Source organism: Corvus kubaryi, unplaced genomic scaffold, assembly GCF_017639235.1.
Source record: "Corvus kubaryi isolate FWS band 111438036 unplaced genomic scaffold, C.kubaryi_AGA036_p1.0 134, whole genome shotgun sequence".
Classification (NCBI taxonomy): Eukaryota; Metazoa; Chordata; class Aves; order Passeriformes; family Corvidae; genus Corvus; species Corvus kubaryi.
Window position 1 is genome coordinate 8,991,606 of NW_024580668.1, and position 27,286 is coordinate 9,018,891.

The 27,286-nt window shown below is 49.6% G+C and overlaps 2 protein-coding genes across 2 annotated transcripts in view; one reads left to right on the forward strand and one right to left on the reverse strand.

The window, feature by feature from the left end:
- Window positions 1-79: 79 nt before the first annotated feature.
- On the forward strand, window positions 80-6,160 carry KCNK15 (potassium two pore domain channel subfamily K member 15). Its single transcript, XM_042049866.1, has 2 exons — window positions 80-427; window positions 3,812-6,160. Exons 1-2 carry the CDS (start codon window positions 145-147, stop codon window positions 4,723-4,725), a joined length of 1,197 nt encoding a protein of 398 aa, XP_041905800.1. The 5' UTR covers window positions 80-144; the 3' UTR covers window positions 4,726-6,160.
- A 1,861-nt stretch (window positions 6,161-8,021) lies between these two features.
- Window positions 8,022-27,286, reverse strand: part of RIMS4 (regulating synaptic membrane exocytosis 4) — a 55,440-nt gene continuing 36,175 nt past the window's right edge. The window contains exons 3-6 of the mRNA XM_042049949.1: window positions 18,906-19,018; window positions 18,160-18,261; window positions 17,762-17,901; window positions 8,022-15,856 (exon numbers count right to left, since the gene is read on the reverse strand). Coding sequence (XP_041905883.1) covers window positions 15,638-15,856; window positions 17,762-17,901; window positions 18,160-18,261; window positions 18,906-19,018 — 574 coding nt within the window. The 3' untranslated portion in view covers window positions 8,022-15,637. The remainder of the gene's footprint in view (window positions 15,857-17,761; window positions 17,902-18,159; window positions 18,262-18,905; window positions 19,019-27,286) is intronic.

A 27,286-nucleotide genomic window follows, 5' to 3' on the forward strand; every position in this document is an offset into this window, starting at 1 on the left:
CACACGACGGTGTTGCGCTTCCGCAGTTCGGCGCCTGTGCAGAGGGTGGGGGTGGGCGTCCGGGGGGTGCGCGGGGGGCGGGCGGGGGGCGGCGGCGCCGGGGCCATGCGGAGCCCGGGCTGAGCGCGGCGGCCGCCCCTCGCCATGAAGCGGCAGAACCTGCGCACGGCCGCGCTCATCCTCTGCATCTTCTCCTACCTGCTGGTGGGCGCCGCGGTCTTCGATGCGCTGGAGTCGGAAGCGGAGAGCGGCCGCAAGCGGCTGCTGGAGCAGAAGCGCGGGGAGCTGCGGAGGAAGTACCGCTTCTCCGCCGACGACTACCGGGAGCTGGAGCGGCTGGTGCTGCAGGCCGAGCCGCACCGCGCCGGCCGCCAGTGGAAGTTCGCCGGCTCCTTTTACTTCGCCATCACGGTCATCACCACCATCGGTGAGTGCGGGCAGCCCGGCCGGCGCGCCCGGCATCCTTCCATCCCTGAAGCTCTGCACCCCGCGTCCCTCCATCCCAATCTCCCTACACCCCGTGTCCCTCCATCCCTGCCTTCCATCTCCCTCCATCCCCACGCCCCTGCATCCCATGTCCCCCCATCTCCATGTCCCTGCGTCCCATCCTCCTCCAGCCCCACACTTCCAGTACCCCGGGGAGCTCCAGGACAGCTTGGAGGGTGCCCGCATGGCAGAGGCAGGTCTCACCCTTGCAAGGCTGGGACATCTCTTCAGGCCACCCCCGAGCTGACCCTGTGGGGCTCCCAGTGCCCAGTCGCAGGCGAGGCTACCACGGGCAGGCTGGGGCCACCCTGTTCTGGGGGTGCTGCTATGGCTGGGACCACGAGACACGATATTGCCCCACGGAGGCAGCAGCTTGCGGAGCTTCTGCGGGAACCTTTGGAGCAGGCAGCTGCCAAAGTTGGCGGCGGTGTGGGAGGGCAGAGGTGGGGGACATATCGGTCCCCGGCGCTGGCTGTAGCCAGTGAGCTGGGTCAAGAGCTGGGCAAGAATTGTTGGCTTCTTTGCTGGCTCAAAACTCTGGATGTTTGGCTGTGTGAGACCTGCTTCACGGAGCCAAGAGAGCCACAAGCCACTGCCCGAGGCTCTGCCTGCACAAAAACCTGCAGAGAGATGGATGTCAGCTTGGAGGGGAGCGATTGAATCGCATTAAACTCCTGTGTAGACCCGCTTATCCACACTGGAGCCCAGAACCTTGGTTTGTCCACTTCAATTTTGCAAGAGAATGAAAATAAATTGAATGAAGGTTGCCTTAATTTAGGTGAAAATAGCCACATGGGAGTTGAGCATTGTTTAATTAATCCACTTTGATTAATCCATGTACCCTTAGCATCCCGTGGGGTAGACAGGGATCCTGTGCTCGTGTCACTGCTTGTGCTGGGGTTTCGGTCAGCAGATGTGTTTTGGAGGCAGGAATCCTGAGGCTGAATCCTGCCCTGGCACAGCCAGCAGCTGCCTACTGTTCTTCAGGACAGGACTTAGCCTTACCAAAGGGCTTGGGATGGTTGAAATACTTCTGGTAGGTGGAAGCATCGTCCCTCAGGACAAGGGTTGGTGGGATCAACTGCACTGTGTTACCAGAGGACAAGAGGTGGCAGAGGGACGGGTATCCTGCAGGCCCTGCCTGGGGTCTCCATGTGCTCCCATGGGATGAGGTGTGGGGTTTGTGCAGCTGGGAACACACATGGCCAGCAAACCACGGTGGGCTCAGGGCACGGCTCGGGTCAGACCCCAGCAGGAAGGAAAGATGAATGGCTTCAGCAAAAATCCCCTTCATCACCTGGCAGGTTATAGCTTCATTTACATGATTTTCCTGTTGGCTGTGACAAACAATGGCTGTGCTTATCACACAACCTGTGTGCTAATTTCAGCCCAGGTGCCATATTTCTAAAACACTGGCACGTCAGATCTCTTTATACTGGGCTGTGCTCCAAATCTCAGTTTTAACATTATTGTAGCTGTGTTTACTCTAATTCCCTTTGTCATTTTGAAACCATCAGTCAAACACTCCTTCAGCAGTCTCTCAAGGTATAACAATTGTTTTTCCACTTACAGCTCTTCTGGATCATTATATTTACCTCCTCATTGCTGTCATTGTATTATCTTGTAGCCTGGGACCTGGTGATTGCACTCGGTTATTAAGCTTGGATCTGACTGGGAGGTTTTGCCACTGCAGTCTCCTGTCTGCTCTCTATTTCATGAAATGTGGCATGCAGGCATTAAATTCATCATTTTTTGTTGTGTGAATTTGTGAACAGAGAGAGCAATTAGAAGCTGGTCCCTTGCTGCCTGCTTGCAGTCCAGAGCACAGCATGGTGAAGGATAATGCTGTCATCAGCCCCTCAGCCCTGTCCCATGCAGGAGTTTCCTGGAGCAGGAGGTGTGCTCAGGAGCCCAGGATAACATGGTTATCCTCCTCTAGCCCTTCCATCACTGGGTGCTGCAGCTTCCCCAAGTGTCCTGGAAATCCAGGGGCAGCAAGGACTGAGGTGAAGCCAAGTCACAGCTTAGAACAAGACTGTGGGGTAACAAGAGGGTGTTTTTCCCCATGTTCTCCATGCAAAAGTCACACAAATTCCTGCAGAAAGTGAAAATACAAATAGCTGTTTGTGAAAGGCCTGGCAGCAGCGCAGGAAGGAGCTGGCGCTGTCCTGCAGGCGCCTTCAGAAGGGAAGTTTCAGGCCCTAGCAGTTTCTTGTAAAAGCAACTCAAAAGAAAGGCTCAGATGCCTTTGGATGCCTTTGGATGCCTTTGGATGCTCCCCACGCCATGTGACTCCCTTGCACTGAGTTCGTTACTCATCCGCTGAGGTCAGGGGCCACCGATTTCTTCTAAGCTGCTGTAATTGAGGTGGGCACAGAATCGCTGGAGTCCGGAAGATTGCAGTGAATACCTCACAGTATAATTGTGTGTGTCCTTGAGTCACAGCTCTGAAACTTGGGCCAAGGTGGAGAAATTAAATCTCAGAAGGCGTTCAAGGAGAACCTTGTCCTCCTGGAGCTCCTTGTCCCCAGAAAAAGGGCTGACAGGGCTGCGGTGCCATAAATGCTCCCTACCCTGCATCTAAAACAGCACAGCCCCTCCTCCCCAGCGGTCTGGCGGTGCTTTAGGTCTGGATCTTAGTGATATGGGAGTAAATCTGGAGGGGGTCTGCAGAAGTCCTTCCAGCTGCCCCTGTGGAGACTGTACCTATAGCACAGGGTCGCTCTAGCTCCTGTCCAACCGGCCACACAGCAAGTGCTCATAGAGCTGAGACTCAAATGGGCATGTGACATTGGATGGCTTGGGAGGAGGAGCAGGTGACAGGGGAGGTGGCAATGCCCCTGCAAGGGCAGTTGTGGATGGTCCTGGCTGGGTGTGTACCTCCCCACAGGGTGATCTGACACTGTTGGTCTCAGCTTCTTGCAGAGCCTCTGTTCCCCCTCACCGTGGGGTTCAGGTTATCCTGCACACCTGCCACTGGCACGGCATCATGGCCTCTGAAGTGTTTGTGAGCTGCAGGAGGCTTGCAAGCCCCAGTCCAGCTCTAGGCCTCCTCCTGGCATCTGTGACATTGGGGGCTATCAAGAGGGTACCTTTTCTCTTTAGAGGTCAAATGAGGTTCTGCCTATGCGATACTGCAACGTGCCGTCATCCCAAAGGATGTGGCATCCCATGGCCCCGTTAGCATTGCCTACGGATCTGTTACTGAATCATTTTCCAGGCTTCCCCCCATTTTTCTACTGCTCCTCTTGGTCACAGGGCAGCCTTGCTGGAAACCCCAGTGAAGGCTTGACGCCGCCTTTCCTCTTTCCTGTGTCCTTCACAGGTTATGGGCACGCTGCTCCCGGCACGGACGCTGGCAAAGTCTTCTGCATGTTCTACGCCATCCTGGGCATCCCCCTGACGCTGGTCATGTTCCAGAGCCTGGGGGAGCGCATGAACACTGTCGTGCGGCTGCTGCTCAAGAAGATCAAGAAGTGTCTGGGCATGAGGACAACCCACGTCTCCATGGAGAACATGGTCCTAGTGGGCTTTCTGTCCTGCATGGGCACCCTGTGCATCGGCGCCGCAGCCTTCTCTTATTTTGAGGGCTGGACTTTCTTCCATGCCTATTACTACTGCTTCATAACCTTGACCACTATTGGCTTTGGAGACTTTGTGGCTCTGCAGAAGAACGAGGCTTTGCAGAAGAAGCCCCCATATGTGGCTTTCAGCTTCATGTACATCCTGGTGGGCCTGACTGTCATCGGTGCCTTTCTCAACCTCGTGGTGCTGCGGTTCCTGACGATGAACTCGGAGGACGAGCGGCGGGATGCCGAAGAGCGAGCCTCGCTGAGGAGAGCCCGCAACAACATCCACCTCAAGCCCAAAGAGGACAACCGCAGCAGCAATGCCATTTTCCTCCCTGCGGAGGACAGGACGAGCCAGATGAACCTGATCCCGCTGGTCCAGGAGGACGCGGAGAGGCAGCGGCGCCAGTCGGCCACCTCTGCGGCCGCGGTGCCGTCCTTCTGCACATGCCTGTGCTACAGACCCCCGGTGTGCGGCAGCCCGGCGCCCTCCCACCCTGAGACCCTGAGCTGCCACACCAACCCTGTGTATTACAACTCCATTTCCTACAAAATCGACGAGGTGTCCCTGAGCACACGGGGTCAGACCGGCTCCTCCCCGGGGAGCACTTTGTCTTCCAATAGCCCTCGCTGCCGGCAGCACCCCCGGCTGCGGAGGAAATCCATCTAGGAGCGCGTGCCGAGCTGTACTCAGCGCTCGAGTCTTACTATGATGATTAATTAAGATCAGAGATGTCAGGTTCTTCTTACTCATTTCTTCTGTTCCTCTCCCTCCCCCCAGCAGGAGCCTCTAAATCCTGTCGGGAAATAATTATTCCTTTTTTGCAGGCACTGAATGACATCGTTCGTTTTTCTTTGCTTTTTCCTCCCGAGTAGGCTCAAGCATTTGGGACTGGTAAGAGCCGCCCCCCCGCCCCCCCCCACCCCGATGTGAAGCCCAGTGAGCTGTAGGTTTGCTTTCCCACCTCCCTGCTCCCCAAAGGGTGCATTGCTGCCCTCCCACCCTGTCGAACCTTGGCTGTGGCTGCTGCCAGCACATGACTGTTGCTCCATGGGCAGGGCTGCATTTGCTGAGAGTGTCAAAAGCAAAGCCTGTGTGAGCAAGCCCTGCAGGGCTAGGGACCTTTAAGTTGCCCCCTGACACCAGGTGCAGGTAAGTCAGTGCCACACAGTAGGTTTGCAGCTGGTGGGTGGGCAGGGAGAGGTGGGCAGGAGGGAGTGGGCTTTGGTCCTGAAGCTCAGCACATGGGGGCAGCTTCATGGAAGAGCTTAATCTCCTGTGAGCAGCCCTCTGGGTCTGAGCTCAGGTTTGTGGCTGGCTCAGTGCTTTTGGAAGCTGGAGGCCCATGCACTCACCCACTTGCCCACCAGCACACCTTACCTCTTATACCTCACCACCAGGTGTAGGTCCTCCTGGCTGAACTGGCTGGAGGGATGCGTGTCCCATTCCCAGGGGCAGCTGAACTCCTCCAGTCCAGCTCAGCCCAGTCTAGCCCAGCCCCAGCTCTCCTCTGTGCTGAGCCCACACTGTACTAAGGGCAGCCTCAGGGAGAGCCTTCCTGATCTACACAGTCACCTGCAAAGGGCTTGGTCCTAAGGAGATTTTTTTTTTTCTTAGCTAAAATCACCCCTTCCTTCCCCACCTTTCCTCCAGCTGGAAACCCAGCAGCTGTGCCAGCTCCTTGCCTCCTCCCAGCCCCTGTGAGCCCATGGGTTTGTGCTTGTTGCTGCTGGGGTTATGTGAGGTGGGGGTGGTCCCACCTCCATGTTCACACCTGGGGATTTGTTACCTCCACAGCCACACCTGGGAGGCTCTTTCCAGCTGGTGACCCCAGTGTGGCCTTTGTCCATCCTGTCTCATCTGCACGAAAGCAGGACTGGGCTCTGACAGTGGTAGGAGCTCCATTTCATTTTTTTTCTCCAATAAGGGACATTTCCACTCTCAGTTCTATCTAAAATACCTCTGAGGGGGTTTTTGTGGAGAAATAGCCCCTTTTCCTGGTGGGGAAAGCATGCAGAGTTGCCAGTATTGGGAAGGTCTCAGGGCAGGCTTTGCTCTCTCCTCCTTTTGTTTTGGGTGGCAGCTTAATAAAAGGTGAATCCATCTGGTGGTGGTTGGTTATTTGTCACGAGGAAGAGCAAAGGGATGTGTCCAAGCCCCAAACTCCAGGCTGGCTCCCTGTGGGCAGGCTGCACAGCCTGGGCACACAGGCAGGGAGGAGGATGCAGGTGCTTCTGGGCTGGCACCAGGGGCTGGTTTGTGACACCTTCACCTGGGTGCTCCCCAGGGCCCTTTGGGGTGTGTGGCATTCCAGGGGCTGGGGGGTCCAGCAGCTGCCTCGCTTTGCACCAGTGGCCCCAGATCTGCACCAGCTGGGTGAGCCTTGGTTTAAAGAGAAAGGGGGAGGGGGGGGGAGGACAAAGCAAGCTGTGAGCGTGGAGAACAGGCTTAAAAACGAGGCTTTCATTGGCTTCTCAGCTCCTCAGTGTGTTACTTCATGCTGATCTCACCAGCTCAGCCCTTTTGTTGCCATGCCCCATTTCCCCCACTCTCTCCAGTTTTCAGCCCAAGGTTTGGCTGTGCTGTGCTGCCCTTTGCCATCAGAGCTGAGCAGATGGAAGTCTCTCCCTCTTTCCATATTGAGCTTTGAACATCCTCCCAGTGGCCAAGATGGAGCCAGCACCTCTCACCCTCATCCAGCATTGTGGAAAGAAGCAGGCCTTCAATTCCTGCTCAAGTCAGACCTGCATAGTATTGCCCTGGTGAAACCCACCTCTGGCAGAGCTGGAAGCAGGAGAAAACCCCAATCCACAGGCTGAGCCAGCCTTGGATTCTCCCTCTGGATTCAGCATGGCACTGCCCAAGCTCGGTGGCTCCATGGTTGTGTCACAGAGCCCACAGTGCAGCCCTAGGAAGGCACAGCCTGGCAGAGGCAGCGGGGCTGGCGGTGTGACCTCCACACCCTGCAGGGCAGCGCTGGTGACGAGGTAACAGTGCAGGAAGCCGGGCACCTGCTCTGGTTGCTGCTGCTTCCATGTGGCCTGAGTCTCCAGGCAGCGCTGCTTGGCTGCTCAGTGACAGCCTGAGCCCCATTCTGCTTGGAAAGCTGGTGGGGGTCTGAGGGTGGGAGAGACTGGGCTGCCCCCTGACACTCTAGAGAAACCCTCCTCCTCCCCTTTCCATCACTGCTCCCCCAGGGGCTGTAGCTGGGGCAGGTGGAAAGCTGCCCCTTGGTCTCGCCCTGATGACCTGCAGAGGGATTTGGAGGCATGACAAAAACCTTTCAGAAATTCTTAGTGAACTATGACTTTATGATCCCTCATTCCCATGGGAAAAGGACTTGCAGTAGCTCCCCAGAGAATGCTCCCTGTTCTCACCACCACCTCCTCCCACAGACCCCTCCAGCAGGATCCCCCAGACATTTCCCACCCAAGGGTTCACAGCTCCAGGTCATCCAGGCGGCAGCTGCACACCCAGTAACATCTGAGGGTCTCCTGCCCCTGGGGGTCCCCAGGCTCCCCTTCACCCACACTGGGTATTCCCAACAGCCTGGGCCAGGGGTGGGGGTTTTTTTCTGCCAATAGTCTTCACCTCCGGAGTTTCAAAATCACCCTTGAATGGCCAGTGCTGACCATTAAGGGTCTTGGAAAGAAAAAAGCAGGAGCTTTGGACAGGGGTGGCAAGCAGAGTACAACTGGGAGGAAACTTAGCTCTGTGCCTGGAGATGCCCATGGCCAAATTACATCCAGAAGTGGCTCGGGGAAATGCAGGTTTGAAGCTGGGGCTGATGGAGGGAGCTGGAGTGACAGCCCTTCCACGGAGCACTGGGACACACCAGGCTGAGCTGCTCTCATGCCCTATAGGCACAAGGAGAAAGAAGGGTCCAGCTGAAATCTTAGGCTGAAGACAATAGTGGTGGCAACGGAGAGGGCAGAGACACTCCACAGAAAACCTCCAACACACCGTAGGAAAAAAAAAAAGGTTTTATTATCACCATTATCAACGTTTTCATTAGCTTAACACTGAATTGTAAATCACTCAATCATTACATATTGTCTGAATAAAACCTACAGACAGGAAAAAAGTATAGCAGAATCCTCTCCTGACTACAGACGAGTGGCCGGCGTCCCACCTTCCACCCAAGGCAGCCCAGGCACCTCGCAAGCCCCTCGCCACCTGGGCAAGCAGGCTGCCCAGCTCCATTGCCTGTGTTCCCTCTGGCTCCACAGAGATTACATCTCACCAAATGATGTTAAAAAACCTCCAGAAAGTTTTGGAGAGGGTTGCAGAGGCCAAAAAGAGCAGATCTCAGCTGCCCCCACTCCTAGGGAAAAGCAAGGAGTGCAGCACACCTGCAAAGTTACCGGGTTTTGTGGAGCAATTAATGAAGTAAAAAGGTTTAACGTGTGAAAGCAGATTTCCCCTACAGTGGCAAGGCCCTGGCAGTGGGGAACAAGGCAGAGCTCCAGCACGGTGGCAGATGGGGTGGGAGCATGGATGGGCTGGGGGTGGCCCCATCCCCGAGCAGAGGCCAGCTCTGCCGCACCGCCCCGGGGCTCCCGGCGGGCAGCGTGGGATGGGTGCGTCAGTGCAAAGAGATGCTGGGGGCAGCCTCAGTTCCCTTGGGCTGGAATAAGGCCTCGTGTCGGGAGGGAAGTGGGGACCCATGTAAGGAGCAGAGGGCGCTGGGGAAAGCAAAGGGAAGGTGGAGGAAAGCTTGTTGGGAGCTCCCCTTCTCCCTGGCCAGCACAGAGGCAGCTCCCTGTCTGCTCCTGGGCTGTTGGAAATGGCACATCGTGCCTGCCTGGGCTGCCAAGCCCCTGCAGAAGACCCCTAGCTCCTTCCAAGGATGGGAAAGGAAGGATCCCCTGGAGTTTGAATGTGGGACTGCCACAAAACGTGGGCAGGACACAGGCATCCCTGGTGGGTGGCAGGCCATGGCAGTGCTGCGTGAGGGGGTCTCGGGGGAGGCACTGCATCCCCAGGATGCCCTTTCCATTGTGCAGGGAGCAGCTTGCAGGGAGCAGGAGGAAAACAATCCCAGTGTGGTGAGGCATGGGGAACATGCCTTAAGAGTCACTCTCCAAACCTCGCTTTCCCTGGCTCCAAAGCCAAAACCAGCTCCAGGTCAAGAAGATGGAATCACCAAAGCAGAGACCAGTGTGCAGCACTGGGTCAGGAGCAACAGCCCCAAAGGAAAAAACTGCTGAAGGATTTGAAGCTCCAGGCTGGCATTTAGTGGGACCTGAAGCCCCAGTGGGCAGATATCCTAACATCTGGTGCCCAAGCTCTTGCAAATCTTGTGGGATGGCTTCAGCAGGATGTGCCTCAGTCATTCCCTTGGGCTGCTTCTGCTCCCACCACGGCTCAGTGAGTGGAGCTCACAGCTGCCTGGGCACAGTGTGTGCCCACATGGCTTCTCTGCCAGACACAGCCCTTCCCTGCCCACACACAGGGGGCTCAGCCCACATGACGTGCCCAGAGTAAATGCCAAGGCTGTCCATGGACCTGGCCAAGCTGGGATTAACAATACTGCTTTGGTTGCCATTTTAGCTACCGGAAAGTCACAAAGGGAAAGTCCTTGGGTCGTTGCCTCTGTTTGCTGGTGCTCTGGAAAGGGCTGGTGCAGGGTCCTTCTGTTTCAGCCACTAAAGTGCACAGAACCAAATGCTACAAAGAAACTCTCCCCGGCTCCTCTCCTCCACCAGGCTAAGAGCAGCAACCACGGGGAAGGGAAGGCAGAGGGGGTTTGTCCCATGGGAAGAGCTTGAGGCTCCCCAGGGATGAGTGTGATGCTGCTGCCGTGGGTGAGCAGCTGGGGATGGACGTGCAGCTGCCTGGTCAGTGGGGTGTGGCCACTGAGCAGAGGAGGCTGGCAGTGAGAGCTAAAGCCACATTTTGAGAACACCTAATCACTTGCAAACTCCCTGTGGAATTACCATATTCACAGACACACACCTTGGCTGGTGTGCACTGGGGTAAACACAGAAAGGCTTTCACTGATCATTCTCTTTTCACCAATCATCCTCTTTTCTAAATGGTTGGCTCAAATTCGGCAGCTGCAATTTCATTTTAGATGCTCCCTCCAGGTCTCAATATGCCCTGGACTCCTCTACCGATGGCACTTTGCATTTACATGTCTGTCTCTCTCTTTTCAAAGCATTTCACCAAAAACAGGAACTTCCAGCATTTCTTGGGGCTCCCAGCACCACTGGGACCTGCTGCCTGCACAGCCAGCAGCCTGGCAATCTCGAGAACAACACGGACACTTGTCCTGTGAGAAATGCTGGGAGGAATCCACAGGCAATGGACCGGGATGCTGTTTTGAAGCTCTTTTATTCTATGCACTGCATCAATGATGGAGCTGACTTAAAATCCAGTATCCTGACCCTGCCACTTTGGAAAAATCTTTAGACGAGCCCAGCACTAGCAAATTTCTGAAGAAAGGCACAGAACAGCCTGTGCCTGTTTTATACCTTGGTCCCCTGTGATCCCCTGCAAAGGTGCAACCTCTCTGCCTTGGTTGGAATTTTCTAACAAAACGGACAAATACCACCTATGAAATGGACAAAATTACCCACAGAGCCTTTAAAGAAGAGCAGCCCAATCTGCTGCTCTGAAAAAAACCCTCCCTTTAGCCTGCCCCAGGTATCTCGAGGAAAATAGGCAGCTGTCAGGCAGAACTCAAGTGGCCCCAGAGTGCAAAGGCTTTTTTGCTTTATCAGGGCTACAATGGCAGTGGGAACCATTCTCGTTGAGTTACAAATACTAGATAGCCTAAGAAAAACAGGAGATTGAAACAGTCATGAAGTTTATACTGAAACTATTTCTTACCTCTGCAGTAAGAAGTCACCTACAGCTGTTTCTTTCTTCACCTAAGAGAGATCTCATGTCGATGGGCACAGACACTCACAGAGAAGTCTATAGGATGAATATATCTCACAAGGCAACAGCCCAGTCTTTGTTTTGTACAATCAAAGTTAATACGAATCTTTTTCAAAAGTGATGTTGTTGAGATTGAGGACAATTAGAAACTGTATCAACAATATGTACTACAGCCTGCAAGTCACAATCTGTGCACACCCAATGGAATATATTATTGCTTGGTAGCCTATTAGACTTTGTTTATAAAAAGATTTTTATACAGAGTACAGGATTATGACAAAACTAGCTAAGTAGTTCTCATCTTGAAAATACAACATCGATTCTTTCAACAAAGTAGCTGAGAGTTAATGAACGATTACAAATATTTACTAATAATTTTATGGCCAGTTTGAACAGAATTTCTTGTAGGACTCTTTTCTGGTGTTTATTTACATATGCCTCTTTTCTTTTGGAAAAAAGTTGATAAAATATAACAAGGAACATAGAAATCAAAAGAATGAGTAAACTTCATACCAAGAACATCAAACATTTTTGAAAACACTAAATTATTACCTGTTAAAAAACATACATATCATTTTGTCTTTAAAGAAAAATATTTTTCCTGTTTTAAAATATTACCAACAGCATGTAATAAACTAACTTAAAATGAGTTTCATAAAAAAGTTGTCTTGCTGTCTAAACATTGCTAAACATGCTTAGGTTGAGATTCTGTTAACTGCCTCAACATCTTAAAAACAGCTCCTTTATAGGAACTTGTGATATTCATACTCCAGAAGACCTGCAAATTTAGAACAGTACAATGATAAAGGATCCGGTAGCTAGGAACAATAAATATATCTTTTTATTCAAAGCAAGTAATTCTGCAGTGTCCTTTGAAACAATCCATGGCCAAGAAATGCTGGCCCTTACCCTGCCCACAGTGCCTGCAGAGCAAAGGGATGCTCCAGCAGCTCTGGCTGCAGGATGAGGACCCATGGACTGAACTGCAGAGTGAGAACCCTGGGCATCCCAGCTGTGTTGGGGCAAAGGGAAAGAAACACCAGGAGACTGGGAAAGATCACATTTTTTTGCCTGAACAAACCAGGACCAACCATGGTCACAGCTGCTTTTTGCTTAGAGCACAAAGAGGACAAAGCCACATGAGAGGCTGCTCTCCCTGTGTGCAGGGGATTCCCACAGGGGAGAGATCATTCTGCTCTCAGGGATGCTCTCAGCATCAGGATTTCTTTGTTTTCCATAATGCAGGTAACATTTAGGCATTGGCTCTTCATGGTTTTTTTGGCCAGCAATGCTCCCATTACCTTTACAATGTAAAGTTGTAATGTAATGTACAGTTCATGCACAAGGAACAGGGAATCAACCCCGAGTTGGGCAGGTATTTATCTCTCCTCAGTCTCATCCCTCATAATCATTCACCAACCAAAAATACTGTGACCTTTTTTTTTCCTTTTATTTAAGTCTCCTGCTCTTCCTCTCTCCCTCCCTGACTGTAACCAACAGCAAGACTCAGGTACAGGAAAAGACTCAGCCAGGACTTGCAAAGGGGATAAAAGTTCAGTTTTCAGCTGCTCATCACTCTGGCAAAACGCTGCTTTATACACAACCGCACTGGCAATCCAAACTCTCATATCACATCACCTTAGAGAGAAACTGGCCAGCCAAATTTTTTGGGGAAAAGTGGGTTAGGCTTTATAAAAATAGGCTATTCCAAGCCTGAGACTTGTCTTGGATGCTACACTGGGAGTCTTAAATCAATGGACAACTAGAAGAGTTATTTTTTTGACTACAACACACCATGGCCAGTGCAGGAATCACGGGTATGAGTGAAGCAAGAATTTAGACTGTAGGGTACCATGCAACTCCCCTGGCCTCACTCTGTGTCCCATGGGCACTCACAGAAGGGCTCCTGTGAGTCTGCTTTGTGAAGAAAGGTCACCTGCACTTGCCAGTTCATGTGACTGTGCTGTGCTTGGCAGCCAGGGATTGCAGTGCTCACTCACTGGGGAGAAACAGGACTTGGAAGTGAGTAAAACAAAAACGAGAAGCACTGGACCACAACCAACCACGTAAAGAATGCAGAAGAAAATAGGATGGAGCAGACTGTGAAACTGCCTCCAAACTACAGAATTGGAGATGTTAACAAAAATAACACAACTAGAACTGTAACTTCTTTATTTTACCCTGACAGTGACTTTTCAGCATGATTAAAACCAGACGGAAGACAGTCCTCGGTGTTAAGGAGTCCTGTGGTAACGGACTTGATCATCACTGAGCCTGCAGAGATTGCAGAGGGGCAGGAAACAGAGACACGTCGCATCTGCCAGGCACACAGGAACTGAGCTTTTCGACAGACAGTCATTAAACAAAGCTTTCTGGGGAAATATTTTTGGCATATATAGTCTCCTACTCCCCATTACAAACTGCAAAAATGCTGCATTTATCTTACTGGACACAGGAAACTCAAGATTAACTTAGCTCTTACTGGTAGATAATGTCCAAACAAAGTACCAATACAAAGGTTTCGGCATAACTTAAGACAGAAGCCCTGTTGCCAGGTCTGGTGTGTACCTGGAGCTCCCCACAGTCCTTTTAAAGTCATAGTTATTAAAAGATCCAGTGCTACAAACCACTAAATCTACCTAATCTATTCTAGTTCATACACATATTGTACAATATTGCCTAGTACTACATACCAAGAGGAAAAGATGCTGACTTGAATTACAGTAAATGTGCTTTTTTTTAAAAAATAAAAATAGAAGAGAGAGTGCCACAACATAGTTTGACCAGCATGCAACAAACTTTCTTCAGCTAATATATAGAAGTTGTCTAATACAATTAGAAAAAATAATTAGTGAGAGGCCAGAGACATATTTGATCAAGGAAATTAAGAGATTTATCTGAAATGTTGAGGCTTTTGTCACTGAAGACTCAAAAAACTAGTCATTCTATGTCCCTTGTCCTCCTTCCCTCTCCTTTATATTATATAATTTTTTACAGATTATTGTAAGGCCTATAATTTTTTGCTTCTATCCTGTAATTTATCTCAAAATAATTTAAAATGCCATAGACAAGCTAGAACCAAAAGCAACTGCTTTTACCATCCACTCAACACTCATGCTTTTACTCTAAAAAAGCTGAGGTCCACATGCAGAAATAAATGCTCAGTATTTCTCTATGACAGGTCAAGAATCTGCTCATTCCTACATGGGACATGGGACCTTCACTTTTAAACCACAACGTAAAACATCTCCAAAAGCTTCTTCTGGGACAGCAGTCGTCAAATCCTCATTTAGGAACTAAGACAAAACCTAGCCAAAACAGAGCTATCAACAGAAAATCTTTGGAGATTCTCTGTGATTCTGGGTAATTTAATTGTCTGAAGGATTCAGCGCACTTCCTCCAGCACGTGGCTCTGCTGGCAGCAGCTGCCACAGCTCAGCAAATGTGCTTTACTCATTTAATGAACAGAACATACGTGCTGTGAGCACTGTGTCATCACACTCCTCACTCACCACCTCTCTGTACTTTGGGGATCACATCTCCTCTTGCAGGACACTTGACAATGTCTGTGTACTACCGAGACTGCCTAAAGCTTCCCTCTCTCCACAAGGAAAGTTATGGGCTCTCCAGCACCTTCTTCTCAAATGGCAAACTGAGGTTTCTTTCTTCTGCCCCCCCAGAAGCCCCCATTTCCTCTCCCATGGCAGAATAAAACAGTCCTGTTTCAGGTCAGTGCACAGCACAACAGGAAGGGCAGCATCTCCAGCAGATATGTACCAGTACCAAGGAGATGAAGGAAAAAAGCAGGAGATAGAAGACATCATGACTGAAGGATGCACAGCAACAAGTAAGGGAGTCAGCAAATTGCAGAACATCTTATCTGACAATACAAAACACCTCAAGCTGCGAGGGTGATGTTCAGCTCCCACTTCTAGTGTTTTGGGGTTTTTTTCTGAGCAAAACTGCGGTTAATTAGCCTGCTAAACTCGAACTCTGTTTAAACTGTCTGCTCTAAGCAGGCGCTACTTGTTCTCCCACCAAGTATGCTTCATCAGCAGTGTTAGACACGTAATGCAGTAAAGACACTTGCTGGTAATTTGGCACAGTTTGAAAACACAGCAACGACAGTGTTACAGCTAACATGACTCAGTGACAGGGAACTGATTCTAAAGAAAGAGTTGCAGGTTTCTTTCTTCTTCTTCCTCTCAGAAAGAAAGACATTATAAAAAAACCTAATGCTTCCTCTTAAAACTTTCTGTTCCTGCTCTTTTTAGGCCAGACGATGATCTCTGAATTTTTCAGGTACTTTCTTTGAAAGAATTCATATTAGAAATTTCTAAGACAGACAGTTAAGAGAAATTCGTTCCTTACTCCCCGCAAATTCTTTTGAATGCTGCAACTTTCCAGGGTTAATATTGATCTGAAACAAGGGTCCAAGAATGACAGCGAGAGAAGTGAAACAAGAGGTGTATGTCTAATTTGACAACTAGGACTCATGCCCCATGGCACCTCCTCCTCGGACGGAGAGGGCACAGTGCCCTCCCCCTCGTCTTCTGTCTAAGGTCACTGGTTTATCCTCCTCTTCCAGCTCCACAAGAACTGATTGAACATGCATTGCGCTTGAGGTCAGAGTTCCAGCAAACAAAACCTTGACAGCATGTTTAAAAAACAAAAGCAGTTCCCCCTTCCTTACTCACTAAGACCTGTCACAGCAGGGTCCCACTGTGCTCTCCAGGGAAAGCTGTGAGGACTGACGCAGGAGCGGGCCTGTAGTGGGATCTACCATCGAGGAAGTTGGGAAGAGCTTGTACCAGCCGATTGCTAAAGTTGACAAATCCAGTTCCTCCAGGAGAACCCTGGCGACTCCCATGAAGTGCTTGCGCTCCATGCGTCCATAGTTTCCCCAGACTATCACCTTAGGGATAAGAAGGGGGAGCACAATTAATCCTCCAACTTGCACACTCGCTTGGGAAGCACAAGTCTGACCAAGTCTTCTTCTACTCATCCAACTTTCTGGAGCTTTACTACAGCCTAAGAAGACCAGAAATATTTACTCTACCAACAGGTGACATGAAGCTCTGGCTGATACTACTTTTTTATTTTAAGCATGTATTTACAGATCCTAATGTTATCAGATTCTTTTCTTCCCCCACGGAAAAGAGGTGAATGTGCATGTGGATGACACACTGTTTTGCTGGGCAGGGACAGCACCTACACAAAGTATCCTCAGGGCTGCAGTCCAACACCTACAGGTAAAATCTGGTCCTGGCATATAACAGGCCTTGGACACACCAAAAGGTGACCTGGGGGGGGAAGGGCAGGAGGAGCTCCTGATCTGGAAAAATAAACCAATAAAAAAAAGGTGGGCAACAACTTGGGCCAAAAGCCAACAGTTTTAGGAGAAGAGCAGGTTTTAACTTCTGCACATGGAGCTCGTACCACAGGGCAGATGGAGACGAGGCACGGTCACTCACCTGGAGGAAGGGCAGGAACCGGGCGCTGCCAATGGGACCAGTGACATGAGGGGCACACGTGAGTGATATGCAGGGCAAGCAGCACAGCCAGCCAAGAACAGCTCACAGACACAGAGGAAGGGCTAATGAAAGAGCTGGCAGAGGAGCAGGGAAAGCTGAGTCACACTTACGACATGATGGAGACCAGTGGGTGGAAGAACAAATGCAGTGAGGGTCATGGGCTTAGGCATGCTGGAGGTCTGCACGCGGCCAAGTGGCCCTGCGTGGCTCAAGACAAAGGTGACGATTGACTGCAGAGTTAGTCCATGTTCTGAAGAGGAGAGGATGGGTAGGATGAGTTATGATGACAATTAGTGATCTCTGGCTAATCCTGACAGCTTCTTTCCCTCAACACAACATCAAAATTTTCTGTAAAATGAGGTAGGAGAGACAACGAATGTCAACCAAAAACCAAAAATTCACACTCTAGGCCAGCAGGCGATGGAGCAAGACACTGCACAAAGTGGGTTTGGTGACATGGCCATCAGCAAAAAGCCAAGCTCCTCAATTTATTTTTGGAATAAGTGCCTTTCCTGGCAGCAAGGCAGCAGGTAAGGAAACCCATGCAAGGCAAGAGCAGACCAAACCAGGTCCCACTCCATCTCAGTCATAAATGTGCAGTCTTGTTGCATCAGGGGAAAATGCTTTTAATCAAGGTAAGGGGGATAGAAGTCACCAAAGAAGAGGGTCCAGCAGGTTAGCTGGCAATTCGTATGCCAGTGGAGGTAAACAATAGAAACTCATGGATTATTGCAAACAGATTTTAGCCAGGCTTTATTGGATGGAAATGATTTTGATATGATTTAACAATGCAAATCACTCTTTGCTCTGGGAACATAGGTACAGAGTTAAAAATATGAGTATGGCAGAAAACATATGGCAGTAAAGAGGTAGAAAAGGGCAGGATATGTGACTGGGTGATGGCAAAGCAGAGTGCCCAGAATGTGCATAAACACAGAAGACAAACCATGCTGCAAGACCGTTCAGCATGTATAGGTACCACCTATCTCCTAACCGGGTAGGAAAAAAGGAATTAAAAAAATAAAATCCAGCCTTTTCTGGATAGGCATTTATGGTACCTGGCAGGGTGTCAAATAATCATCAGCTTGAGTATAAAAAAAAAAACAAAAAAAACAAAAAACCAGATTCCTTTCCATTTGCTACGTTCAGATCGAGTGCATTTGGTTCGATTGAAAACATTTGCTTTTTCTCATCTATGTTAATTAACCAGCACAACAGGACTTGGCACCTTCCAGTATGAGATGTGGAAGAAAGTGAGGGGCAGACCTGAGACTTGCTCATCTTACCTGTAATACTTTGCCCTGGGGACTCTCAGCAAACAGTAACACCTGATTGTACAAAGGGTCTAACGACTTGCGAGCCACTTTTGTCTTCTTTTTCGCAATGCACACGCCATTCTCTAGCAGGTAAGCTTTGATGTAAGCAGCTGCAAAAAAAGAAACACGGTCAAATATGAAGAAAATCTTCATGCTCACTTTAGAAAAGACAGAGTGCCATGTCTCAGGTGTATCTAAAGAAGGCAGTTACAGCAGGGAAAAGATCTGCCCAAGCAGCCTTGTTTTCAGTACTGTGCACAGGCTGCTTAGTCCTGCTGAAGCCAAGCAAAATTCAAATTTTCCCTGTTCACAAGCATTGTCGGAGGCTGGGGCTCAGGGAAGCACTTCAGGAGATCAAAGCATGCTACCTGGCAGTGTTTTGGAGCCGGGTTTTGGTGTCAGTCCTCGAGCCTGAATGATATCCACTTCAAGCTGCCCATTTCGCTCTTGCAAGCCAATCTCCACATCCCCTAAACCAAAATGTCAAAATATACAGAAGACATTCAAAACAATATATCCTTGCGTTACTAAAATGTTAAAAGAACAATCTTCATGTCCCTCCTGCACAAAGTGTAACAAACTGCATGTGCCTGATTTTCTCCTGTGCTACTCTGCAGCAGCTCCACAGTGATTCCAAGCCACATTTTCAAAAGCAAACTCAACTAGGAGCCCTCTAATATGGCTTTGGTGGCTCAGTCTCCTACTCTTTGTGGCAGCAAGCCTCTCATCTCTCCCAAATGGAAGAACTTAGGATTGCAGGCCGCTTTGGAAAATGCAATTGTGGTGGACCATAACAAAATTCTTACTGAATTTTGGGCCTGAGAGAGAAAGAAAAAACCCAAGATGAAGAAGATGCATTTTCAGGATTTTAGCTGCATTTTACTCAGTCCGTGCCTTACAGAGCCGAGGGAGAAAAGCACAAAGCTGCTGCTCTCCTCGTAATGCCACATTTGCTGCAGTCAGCAAAACCTTTCAGCCAAGCTCACTCCATTTAACAGAGAAATGGAGCAGGACAGTGTTAGATCAGCAGATGCTGGACAGATTATTAGGTGGCTTATAGGAGCTGTCTGTTCAAGACTCAGTTAAAGCCACCCAATTCCTTTGTGTTCCTTACCCATCGAGGTGGTGGCCAAGGTCTGACGGCCAACAAACTGTGCAGGGCCCATGCTCCCCAGGAAGTCGCTAAACTGCCCAGCAGATGCCAGATGGACTCCACTGAAATTCAAGCTGCAAAAGAAAATTGTTTTGGCAAGTGGTTAATTTGCATTTAAAAGCAACCCAATAACTAAAGAACCATATTTAATGTATCTTCGAAATGAATGACATCTAGAAAAGCCTTTTCTCGAGAAAAACTTGCTGATTTCCACACACTTTAGTTATATGGAATCCATTTAAAATCTCTTTCCTCATCTGAAAAACCCCAATAATGGCTGCAGTCACCAGCTGGTCAATATTTGTTTAGCTATAACTAATTTTCTCTAAGGAAAATCTCTGCCATCTCAGGATCACATCTAGCTTGCCACCTCTTCAGATAACAGATTCCTAGAATAACTTACAGGATCTCTCTTGGTAGCCCATCCCTTCCCTGTCCTCATTTCTAGGGAGGAAATAATGCATCTAGAGCAGTAGTTAAAAGTGAGATGAGGAGGGCAAGCATCAATCCCCTTGGGACTCAATCCCCTATTTATTTATCACACACACAGAGCAATATATCTCCTTTTTGATCAGAGGATCCCATTTTCTACTGCTCAACACCAGAAGCATCCACCCTGTCCACTCTGGTTTTCATATCTGCTTCCATGACTGTAGTCACAAAGAGGATCTGAATAGGGGTGGCAAGGCTAATAGGAAAACATCCTCAAACAGCAGCAGCGCCTCTGCCACAGTCACCACAGCAAAACAAAAGCTGTTGAGAGGACAGAGCCTTCTAATCTAATCGCCAGGCACTGAGGCTGGCCCATGGCACAGCTACAGGTGCTGGTCACTGCACTTGTAGCAACACAAAAGCATCAAACTCTGTGGTACACTGATACAAATCAAGATTTACCCAGTTGTACCCTGATTTACGCAGCTGTTTTGGCGGTTGTGGAAGAACTTGCTGCAAATGATAAGGAGGAGGCTCGAGGCCAGCATTTGACACCTACATTTGTCCCACAGGCATCTGCCAAGCCACGACACAGCTGCTGAGACACACGTCAGGAGCTCTGTGCCGGGATACCCACGCTGCCGCACCGGGTGTCGCTCCCTGCCTTGCTTCGTGCCGAAGTCAGGCACATTCACAAACCTCCTCCACTTCTCCAGGCGTCCTTGGAGGGGGGCAATTACCCAAGTAACGATGCAGCCCCCTGCTCCCCAAACCCACTTCTCACAAAGGATGCTGTCAGGAGGCTGCACGTTGGGTACAAGTGACGGCAGAGAGGAGCCCTGCCTGCGGGGTGGGCTGGGGACCGCAGGCTCTCACACAGCTGAGTCAGCCACAAAGACTCGGTGATGCCCCCCTGCAAGCCAGTTACATTTAAAAGACATTAAAAAGAAAAGAAATTCTTTTCAAACCCCATTCAACCAGCAGCGTGTTAATTTCAGGTTGGGATTTCAGCTCTCATTAGCTATTTGCAGACCTGCTCTCAGCCCCATGGGAATATTTATTTATTCTGACAGGGAAGGAGGATGCCAGCACACTCCCCTCAGCATCTTGCCACACGTGGGACTGAAGAGGATAGGTCACTAGCACAGGTTCATGGGGTGAGCCAGCTCCCTGTGACAGGGGCACTGCATTAAATGGCCTGACTTTTCCATGGAATACTGCACCTCCCCTCTACATTGATGACCTGTCTCTTTGAGAAACCTGGTTATTGCTGCTACACAGGGAGAGCTGCTGAGCCATCAGCATGAAAAAACCTGCCCTTGAGCTCTTTACGAATGTCACCTTTGTGAAAAGGGATGAGGGAGTCTCGGTATCCCAGGTGACAGGCTTGGGAGGGGCTCTGCTTGGGTGTATTTTCCTCAGTTCAGTGGTTTTTTTCACCCTGCATCCACTGTTTGCACCACCAACACTCCAGGTGATATTTTGAGATACAACAGAAACAGCGCCATTTATTTGGCATTCATTGCAGAGAAGGCTTAACATTTTTCTCAGTTTCCTGTGTCACCAACTCCTCAGCAGCACAAGGTGCATCCCCAATGTCCAGGGCCACACTCTGCTCCCTGTGGGTACACAATTCCTGACCCACCACCCATCTGGCATCTGTCGGCCCCACCGGGACAGCCTCTGGGATCCAGAGGTGCTGGATTTGTGGCTTGGCTCCCAAGGATAAACCGTGCACAGAGAGAGACAAGCCCCAGGGCTGGAAAATCTGCACGGACATGGGATGGGGGAAGCAGAGGAAGAGGGAGCCTGGAGCCAGACCAGCTTTATCAGGCTCGTGATTTGCCCATACAAGGAGGGAAGAAGTGAGTCCTGGTGCACATGAGGACCAGTGAGACTCCGTGACCCTGCTGGCTCAGGCATTTTGGGCTGCACGCAGAGAGTCAAAAAAGGATGAAAACTAGTGCCTAGAGAACTCAAAATAGTGCAGGAAAAAGGAGGCCTGACAGACAAAGACACAAGATTCAGCAGGAGATGAATGGACCATCAGCCAGAAGGTAAATGTTTTCTTTATTCTCTTCAACTCATGGAAGACAAATGGGCCAAACTCGGGTCTCGCTCCTGCCCTGGGGAGCGTGTGACCTGAATGAGCACGTAAATAACAATCTGGCATGACAACTCACAGCCGTTCAGGGAAATGTTCACTGCTGTGCTCAGAACAGATGCTTGGGCTAATTAGCAAGATGGTAAGGACCAGGACAGAGGAGGGGAAGCCCAGGACTGAGCGAAGCTGAGAGCTGTGAGAGTTCACAGCACACCCAGAACCAGGTCTTGAAGCAATTCCTCTCTAGGGGGATGTCCAGCCATGGTACTGCAGAGGGGCCACAAAGGTGGGAGAAAACCACCCACAGAAACCTCATGTGCTGCAGGACAGCAAGGAAGAGAAACCCCTCTGGCCCCTAAATACTCAATTCACTAAAACAGTTCCTCTTGCCTGCCAGGGAGAGAATCACATCAAAGGCTGATACCAAGTATTCCTCTGCACTTTATAACTGTGTGGAGAGAAGCCACCTGTGCTCTCACACCAGCCCACCCCTCCTCTGGTCTAGCAGGAGGTGTCCCTGCCCACGGCAGTGGGACTGGAACCAGATGGTATTTAAGGTCCCTTCCAAGGCATTCTTGTGATGCTATGAATGCTGCTAGCTCAGGCTCTGCCCAGCAGCTGAGGCAGCTCAGGAGACAGTAAAAGCACCTGCTAACAGAGCAGCTGATGCTGCAGCCTGCATCAGTGATATAGAGGAAAACAGCAGGAGAGCATGAAGGACAACCTTAAAAGGCACAAGAATAAGAGCTGTTGGCCTAAAGGTGAACTGGTGAAATGGCAACTGAAAGTGTTTACAGCAAAGCAAAGGCTGCTGTTACCCTCTGTAAATTCGAAGCCAGAGGGCTCTAGATGACCTTGAAATGATGAATGCTCTGCAGTGCAAACTACAGCGAGAGGGCAGGACACTGCTGGAGGAACACCCGGGCTGGGCCACCAGCACAGACCCTCGCAAGGAGGGCAGCGGAGCTGCTGCTTGAATGAAGCTCCTGCTGCTTCATAACACCAAGGCTGATCCCAAGGGGAATGGCAAAGCTCACTTAGAAACACAGGCCAAGGTCAAGACTCCATCAGTCTGGATAACAGCCCCAGTTAATGGGTTTACTAGCACTATATGAAACTCAGTATTAGATTAGACAGTTAATGTTCCCCACTGTTGTTATATTTGACTGGGAAGGGAAGACATAGGGAATTAATTCTATAATAGATTATGCCATTAACTGGGAGAACTGGCTGCTACGTTGCACAGAGGCTGACCTTTTGCAGCGCTGCTTTATTAGACATTAGAAGCAGCAGCTCTAAATCTTGGTTTTGACCAATTCCTGGACATATATTTGGGTATTGCCAAAAACCCTGGAATGGAAACAATTTCTGTCTGGAAAAATCATAAGCTACCTCCAAGAAAGCCATTGCTTCTCCCTTGAGGGGAGAGAGAAGGGGAAAAAAAACCTGCAGAAATTTAGTATGAATGTGAATTAAAAGCAGCAGGAACCATTTAGCAGAATAGACTAAATTTCAGATGCTCAAATCCAGCTTGGTGAGCTGTCTGTCAAATGCTCAGAGAGAAGCTGGGATTGTGAGGTGGGGGCACATGTACGGTGAGATTGGTGGGACAGACCTTCCCCATTCACTCACTTGTTTTTCCTGCAGCTAAAGCAGGGAGGAAAAGACCTCCAGGGAGCACTGTAACTTCTTTCAACTCTTTAAATGCAACCCTGATGCTCCCAAGAGCCCTTCCCTGCTGCTCTGGAGCATGCTGCAGGCTCAGCAGACTTTTCCTGCCTGTCCTCTGCAGATACTGAGCTGTTTTGACCTGCCCTTGATCCAGAAACCAGCTCTCCAGCACACACTGGATGTGCTGGAGACAGGCTCCTGAAGGCATCTGCCGCAGATGACAGTGGTGTCTCCACCCTGGGTGACAGCCAGCAGGTGTTTCATACACACTGGAGCCATCCTGGAAAGCCCTTCCCCTCCCACTGCCCAACATGCCTCTCCCTTAAGGGGAACAATCACTACAACCTGGTTATCACCAATATGAGATGTCTTTTTTTTTACTGCATCTAAAGAGAAATGTTAAAAATAGCCAGAGGAATAAAGAGGGAGTGTTTTGCAGCTGACTTGCAAATAGCAGCTGTCAGAGCCAGCAGGGCCCTGTGACAGGACCATCTCATGCTGTAAAGAGCTGCACACAGACAAGATTAACAGGTGACTCTTGTCAGCCTTTTGTCTAAAGGGCACAAATCCTCCACTGAGTGAGGGCAGCACAGCCTTTGAACAGCAAAGCGAAATTAATTATCTCTTCTCTGGCCCTTTGCTTTCACTAATCATGATTTACAGGCTCTGCTTTGCCATAGCCAAATGGGAATTATTTTAACAGAGTTAAAGATTATGGGTTTGCTGTGGAATTGGTCATAAGCTGAATGCAACTCTATTGACCAGAAGGCAGAGGGAGAGCACAGGGAGGTCAGCGATGCCTCCAGGGTGTCAAGGACAAACGAAGGACATTCTGCTGGAGGATGCTCAGACCATGGTCCTTAGCTGTAGGTAAGGAGGCAGAGCAGGGACAGCAGAAAGATGACACTGGGTACTACTGACCCTGGGATCTCTGAGCCCACCAATGCAGCAGAAACCTGCACGAACATTAATGCTGTCTGCACAGGTAGCAGCTCCCGCCACGGCTCAGCACAGGCTGCAAACGCCATTCCAGCCAAATGCATAAAATAGCCATTTCTATGCCCGAACCGTCCCTGGCACAACAGCCAGCAGGCAGGGCAGCAGGGACACACCTCGGGACAGACAGCAGGGAGCGAGGGGACAGCCACGAGAGGGAGACAAGCCCCCACAGCAGCGCTGGCAGCAGCGCCCGGCAGCAGCTCCCGCGAGCAATCTCCATGCAGAGCAGGTACCAACCACCACCCTGGCTTTATGACACAGATGACCGAGCCCATAAACCACTTTTGTCTTTTGTGACACGTTTATATGCAGAATAAAACTGGCTGTGTGTACGGACTGGGGAACGAGGCCGGAGAGCTGCGCTGAAGAAAAGGACCTGGGGGTCCTGGTTGATGGGAAGTTGAACATGAGGCAGCCAGGAGGGCCAACCATGTCCTGGGGTGCATCAGGCACAGCATCAACAGCAAGGGAAGGGATTGTCCTGCTCTGTCCTGCACTGGTGCAGCCTCACCTCGAGTCCTGGGAGCAGTTTTGACACAACAATATAAAAAAAGACATTGAGCTATTAGAGAGCGTTCGAAGGAGCCCGTGAGGATGGAAATGGGACTGGAGGGCAAGCTTATGAGACACACTTGAAGTAATTTGGTTTGTTCATCCTGGAGGAGACTGAGGGGGGACTTCATTGTGGTCTTTAACATCCTCATGAGAGGAAGCAGAGGGGCAGGTACTGATCTCTTCACTGTTGTGACCAGTGACACGACCTGAGGAAATGGTATAAAGCTGAGTCAGGGGAGGTTTAGATTGGATATTAGAAAAAGGTTCTTTACCCAGAGGATGGTCAGGCACTAGAACAGGCTCCCGTGGGCAGTGGTCACAGCAATGATCCTGTCTGAGTTCAAGAAGCATTTAAACAACGCTCTCAGGCACAGGGTAGGATTCTGGGGGTGTCCTATGCAGGGCCAGGAGTTGGACTTGAGGATTCTGGTGGGTCCCTTCCAACTCAGAATATTCCACGATTCTATGGATCTTAGAAACTGTGTGCTCAAACTGAGGCTGAAACTGCCCAGACCTTCTTCTTTTAAACACAACATTCCTAATCCTGATTATCTAGGAAATCTGTGCACCCTCTGAAGACTGTGTTCCTATGCTGCACACTGTAGCTCAGGGCATATGAAATCTGTCCTCTGTAGAGTAATTTAAGAGTGGTTTAAAGGCTCTTTGCCAGCTGCTTGCTTCTCTGCTCTTTCAAGGTATCAGCATTTCCTGACCTACCCCTTGCAAAGATCTGTGTCCTTCCCCTCTGTGTGCACCATGCAGTCGCTTCCTTCATGGTGCAGCAGCTGCTCCTTATATATGACTGGATGGAGAACCAGTTTTTCAGAGTTTGCTTGTAAACTGATCAGGATTTGAATGCCTACATGGACAACACTGATTTCAATGCAAAATGCTACAAAGAAAATGCAGAGCAGCTGTGCTGATCCCTCTCTCACAGCATATGTGGCTCTGCTCAGCCTCTTCCGCACTCCCTCCCGCTGGTGGCTACAGATTAGCATGCAGCGTGCAAAGGCAGACACATTTAGGGAAAATGTATCATTAATTTCTTTTCCTGTCCGTGCGGAGTTTGTCTGACCTCTTTTCTAAATCTATTTTTAAATTGCTTCTGGGACTGTGTATGCCAGGTATCCCATTATGCTGTTGCGAGCATTTGCAGAATCAGCTTGTCACAGTATTGTAAAACTCGCAGGAAATATGGTCAAAATGCATCTCCACAGGTCAGCCAGTCCACACCCAGGTCCCAAGGCTTATTTACACCATCCATGACAGCCGCTTTTCTAATCTGTTCTTAAAATCATTCCCTGAGAATTTATTCTGGTGCATTGTTTTACTTTTCCTTCCAAATCTTTTTCCAGTCCTTCCTCTTTACACATCAGTCCTGAACATTATTTGTGAATTATCAGTTTGAAAAACAGACCACATATGCCCTTTCTTTTCTTCTTGATACCATACGTTTTTACTTTATCTTACAAGATTTTGAGACTGGTCTTGACTGTACTAACTTGTAACACTTGCTGCTGTGTCTGTGCAGAAGCAATACCGAGTGAGGCATTCATCTGCTCCCTTCACAGGCTGGGTGTAAGACCCTTTTGCCCAGAAGCTCTCTCAAGAGAATTTTGTGTCCTCCCCCTTGGACCAAATCCCCATTCCTGTCTCCCTATTTCACAAGTTGCACACCTTGACTCCCACGGAGCTCCACTGCTCCACTGCCGTGGCTTCAGTGAGGTGGGACGGTGGTGAGGCCAGACAGCTTCAACACAGCCACCCCCTGACACACCCAGACAACAGCTATTTTCAAAAGATAACATTTTGTCTTGTTCTTTTCATGGATTCATTTACACTATCCACACAAACACCTATTTGCCATCATCTCAAGTCTCCAGAGGTGATACATTCTTAAAAGAGCTGTTCCACTGTGTCTGGTATGTGCATGGGATGCATCTGGGCCCAGGGCTCAGAAATTATTGTTCTGTTCTTGTAAATAAAAAAGACTTTTTTTTTTTGTCCTCTCATGGCACAAACTTGCAATTAATAAGCAAGTTGCCTAAACACAGCCATGCATCTCAGTGGTTTGACTTGCACAGCTGAACTAACAGATACACCACACATCTACATCTAACACAGAGCCGAAGTGTCCAGCTCTATCTTTAAAAAACAGGGACAGCAACACATTCCTTCAGCCAGGAGAAATGGGGAGGGGGAAGTCTCCTCTGAGACTGATAACATATTTGACAGTTATTTTATTTGAGCATTAAAAAAAACCCATCAGAACTCCAATTTCAGGGAGCAGTAATGTTCTGTGTAACAATCACACTCATCCATATTGCATGTTGAAGTCTTCTAGATCGCAGCTCACAGGCAGGAGCCAAGCAGCTATCTATCAGCTAAGGAGGAAGGCAGAATTTGCCCATGTCCATTACCCCATCTTTCAAATATTTATCGTGTGCACAAGGAATGTGCATCCAACTGCACTGTCCAGGGACTGGGCACACAGCCCCTTAACCTGTCAAAGTCAATGTGAATGCTGCAGGAGCCTTCACTTTGGCTGGGAAGGTTTTCCATGAACATCTATCCCTGCAGG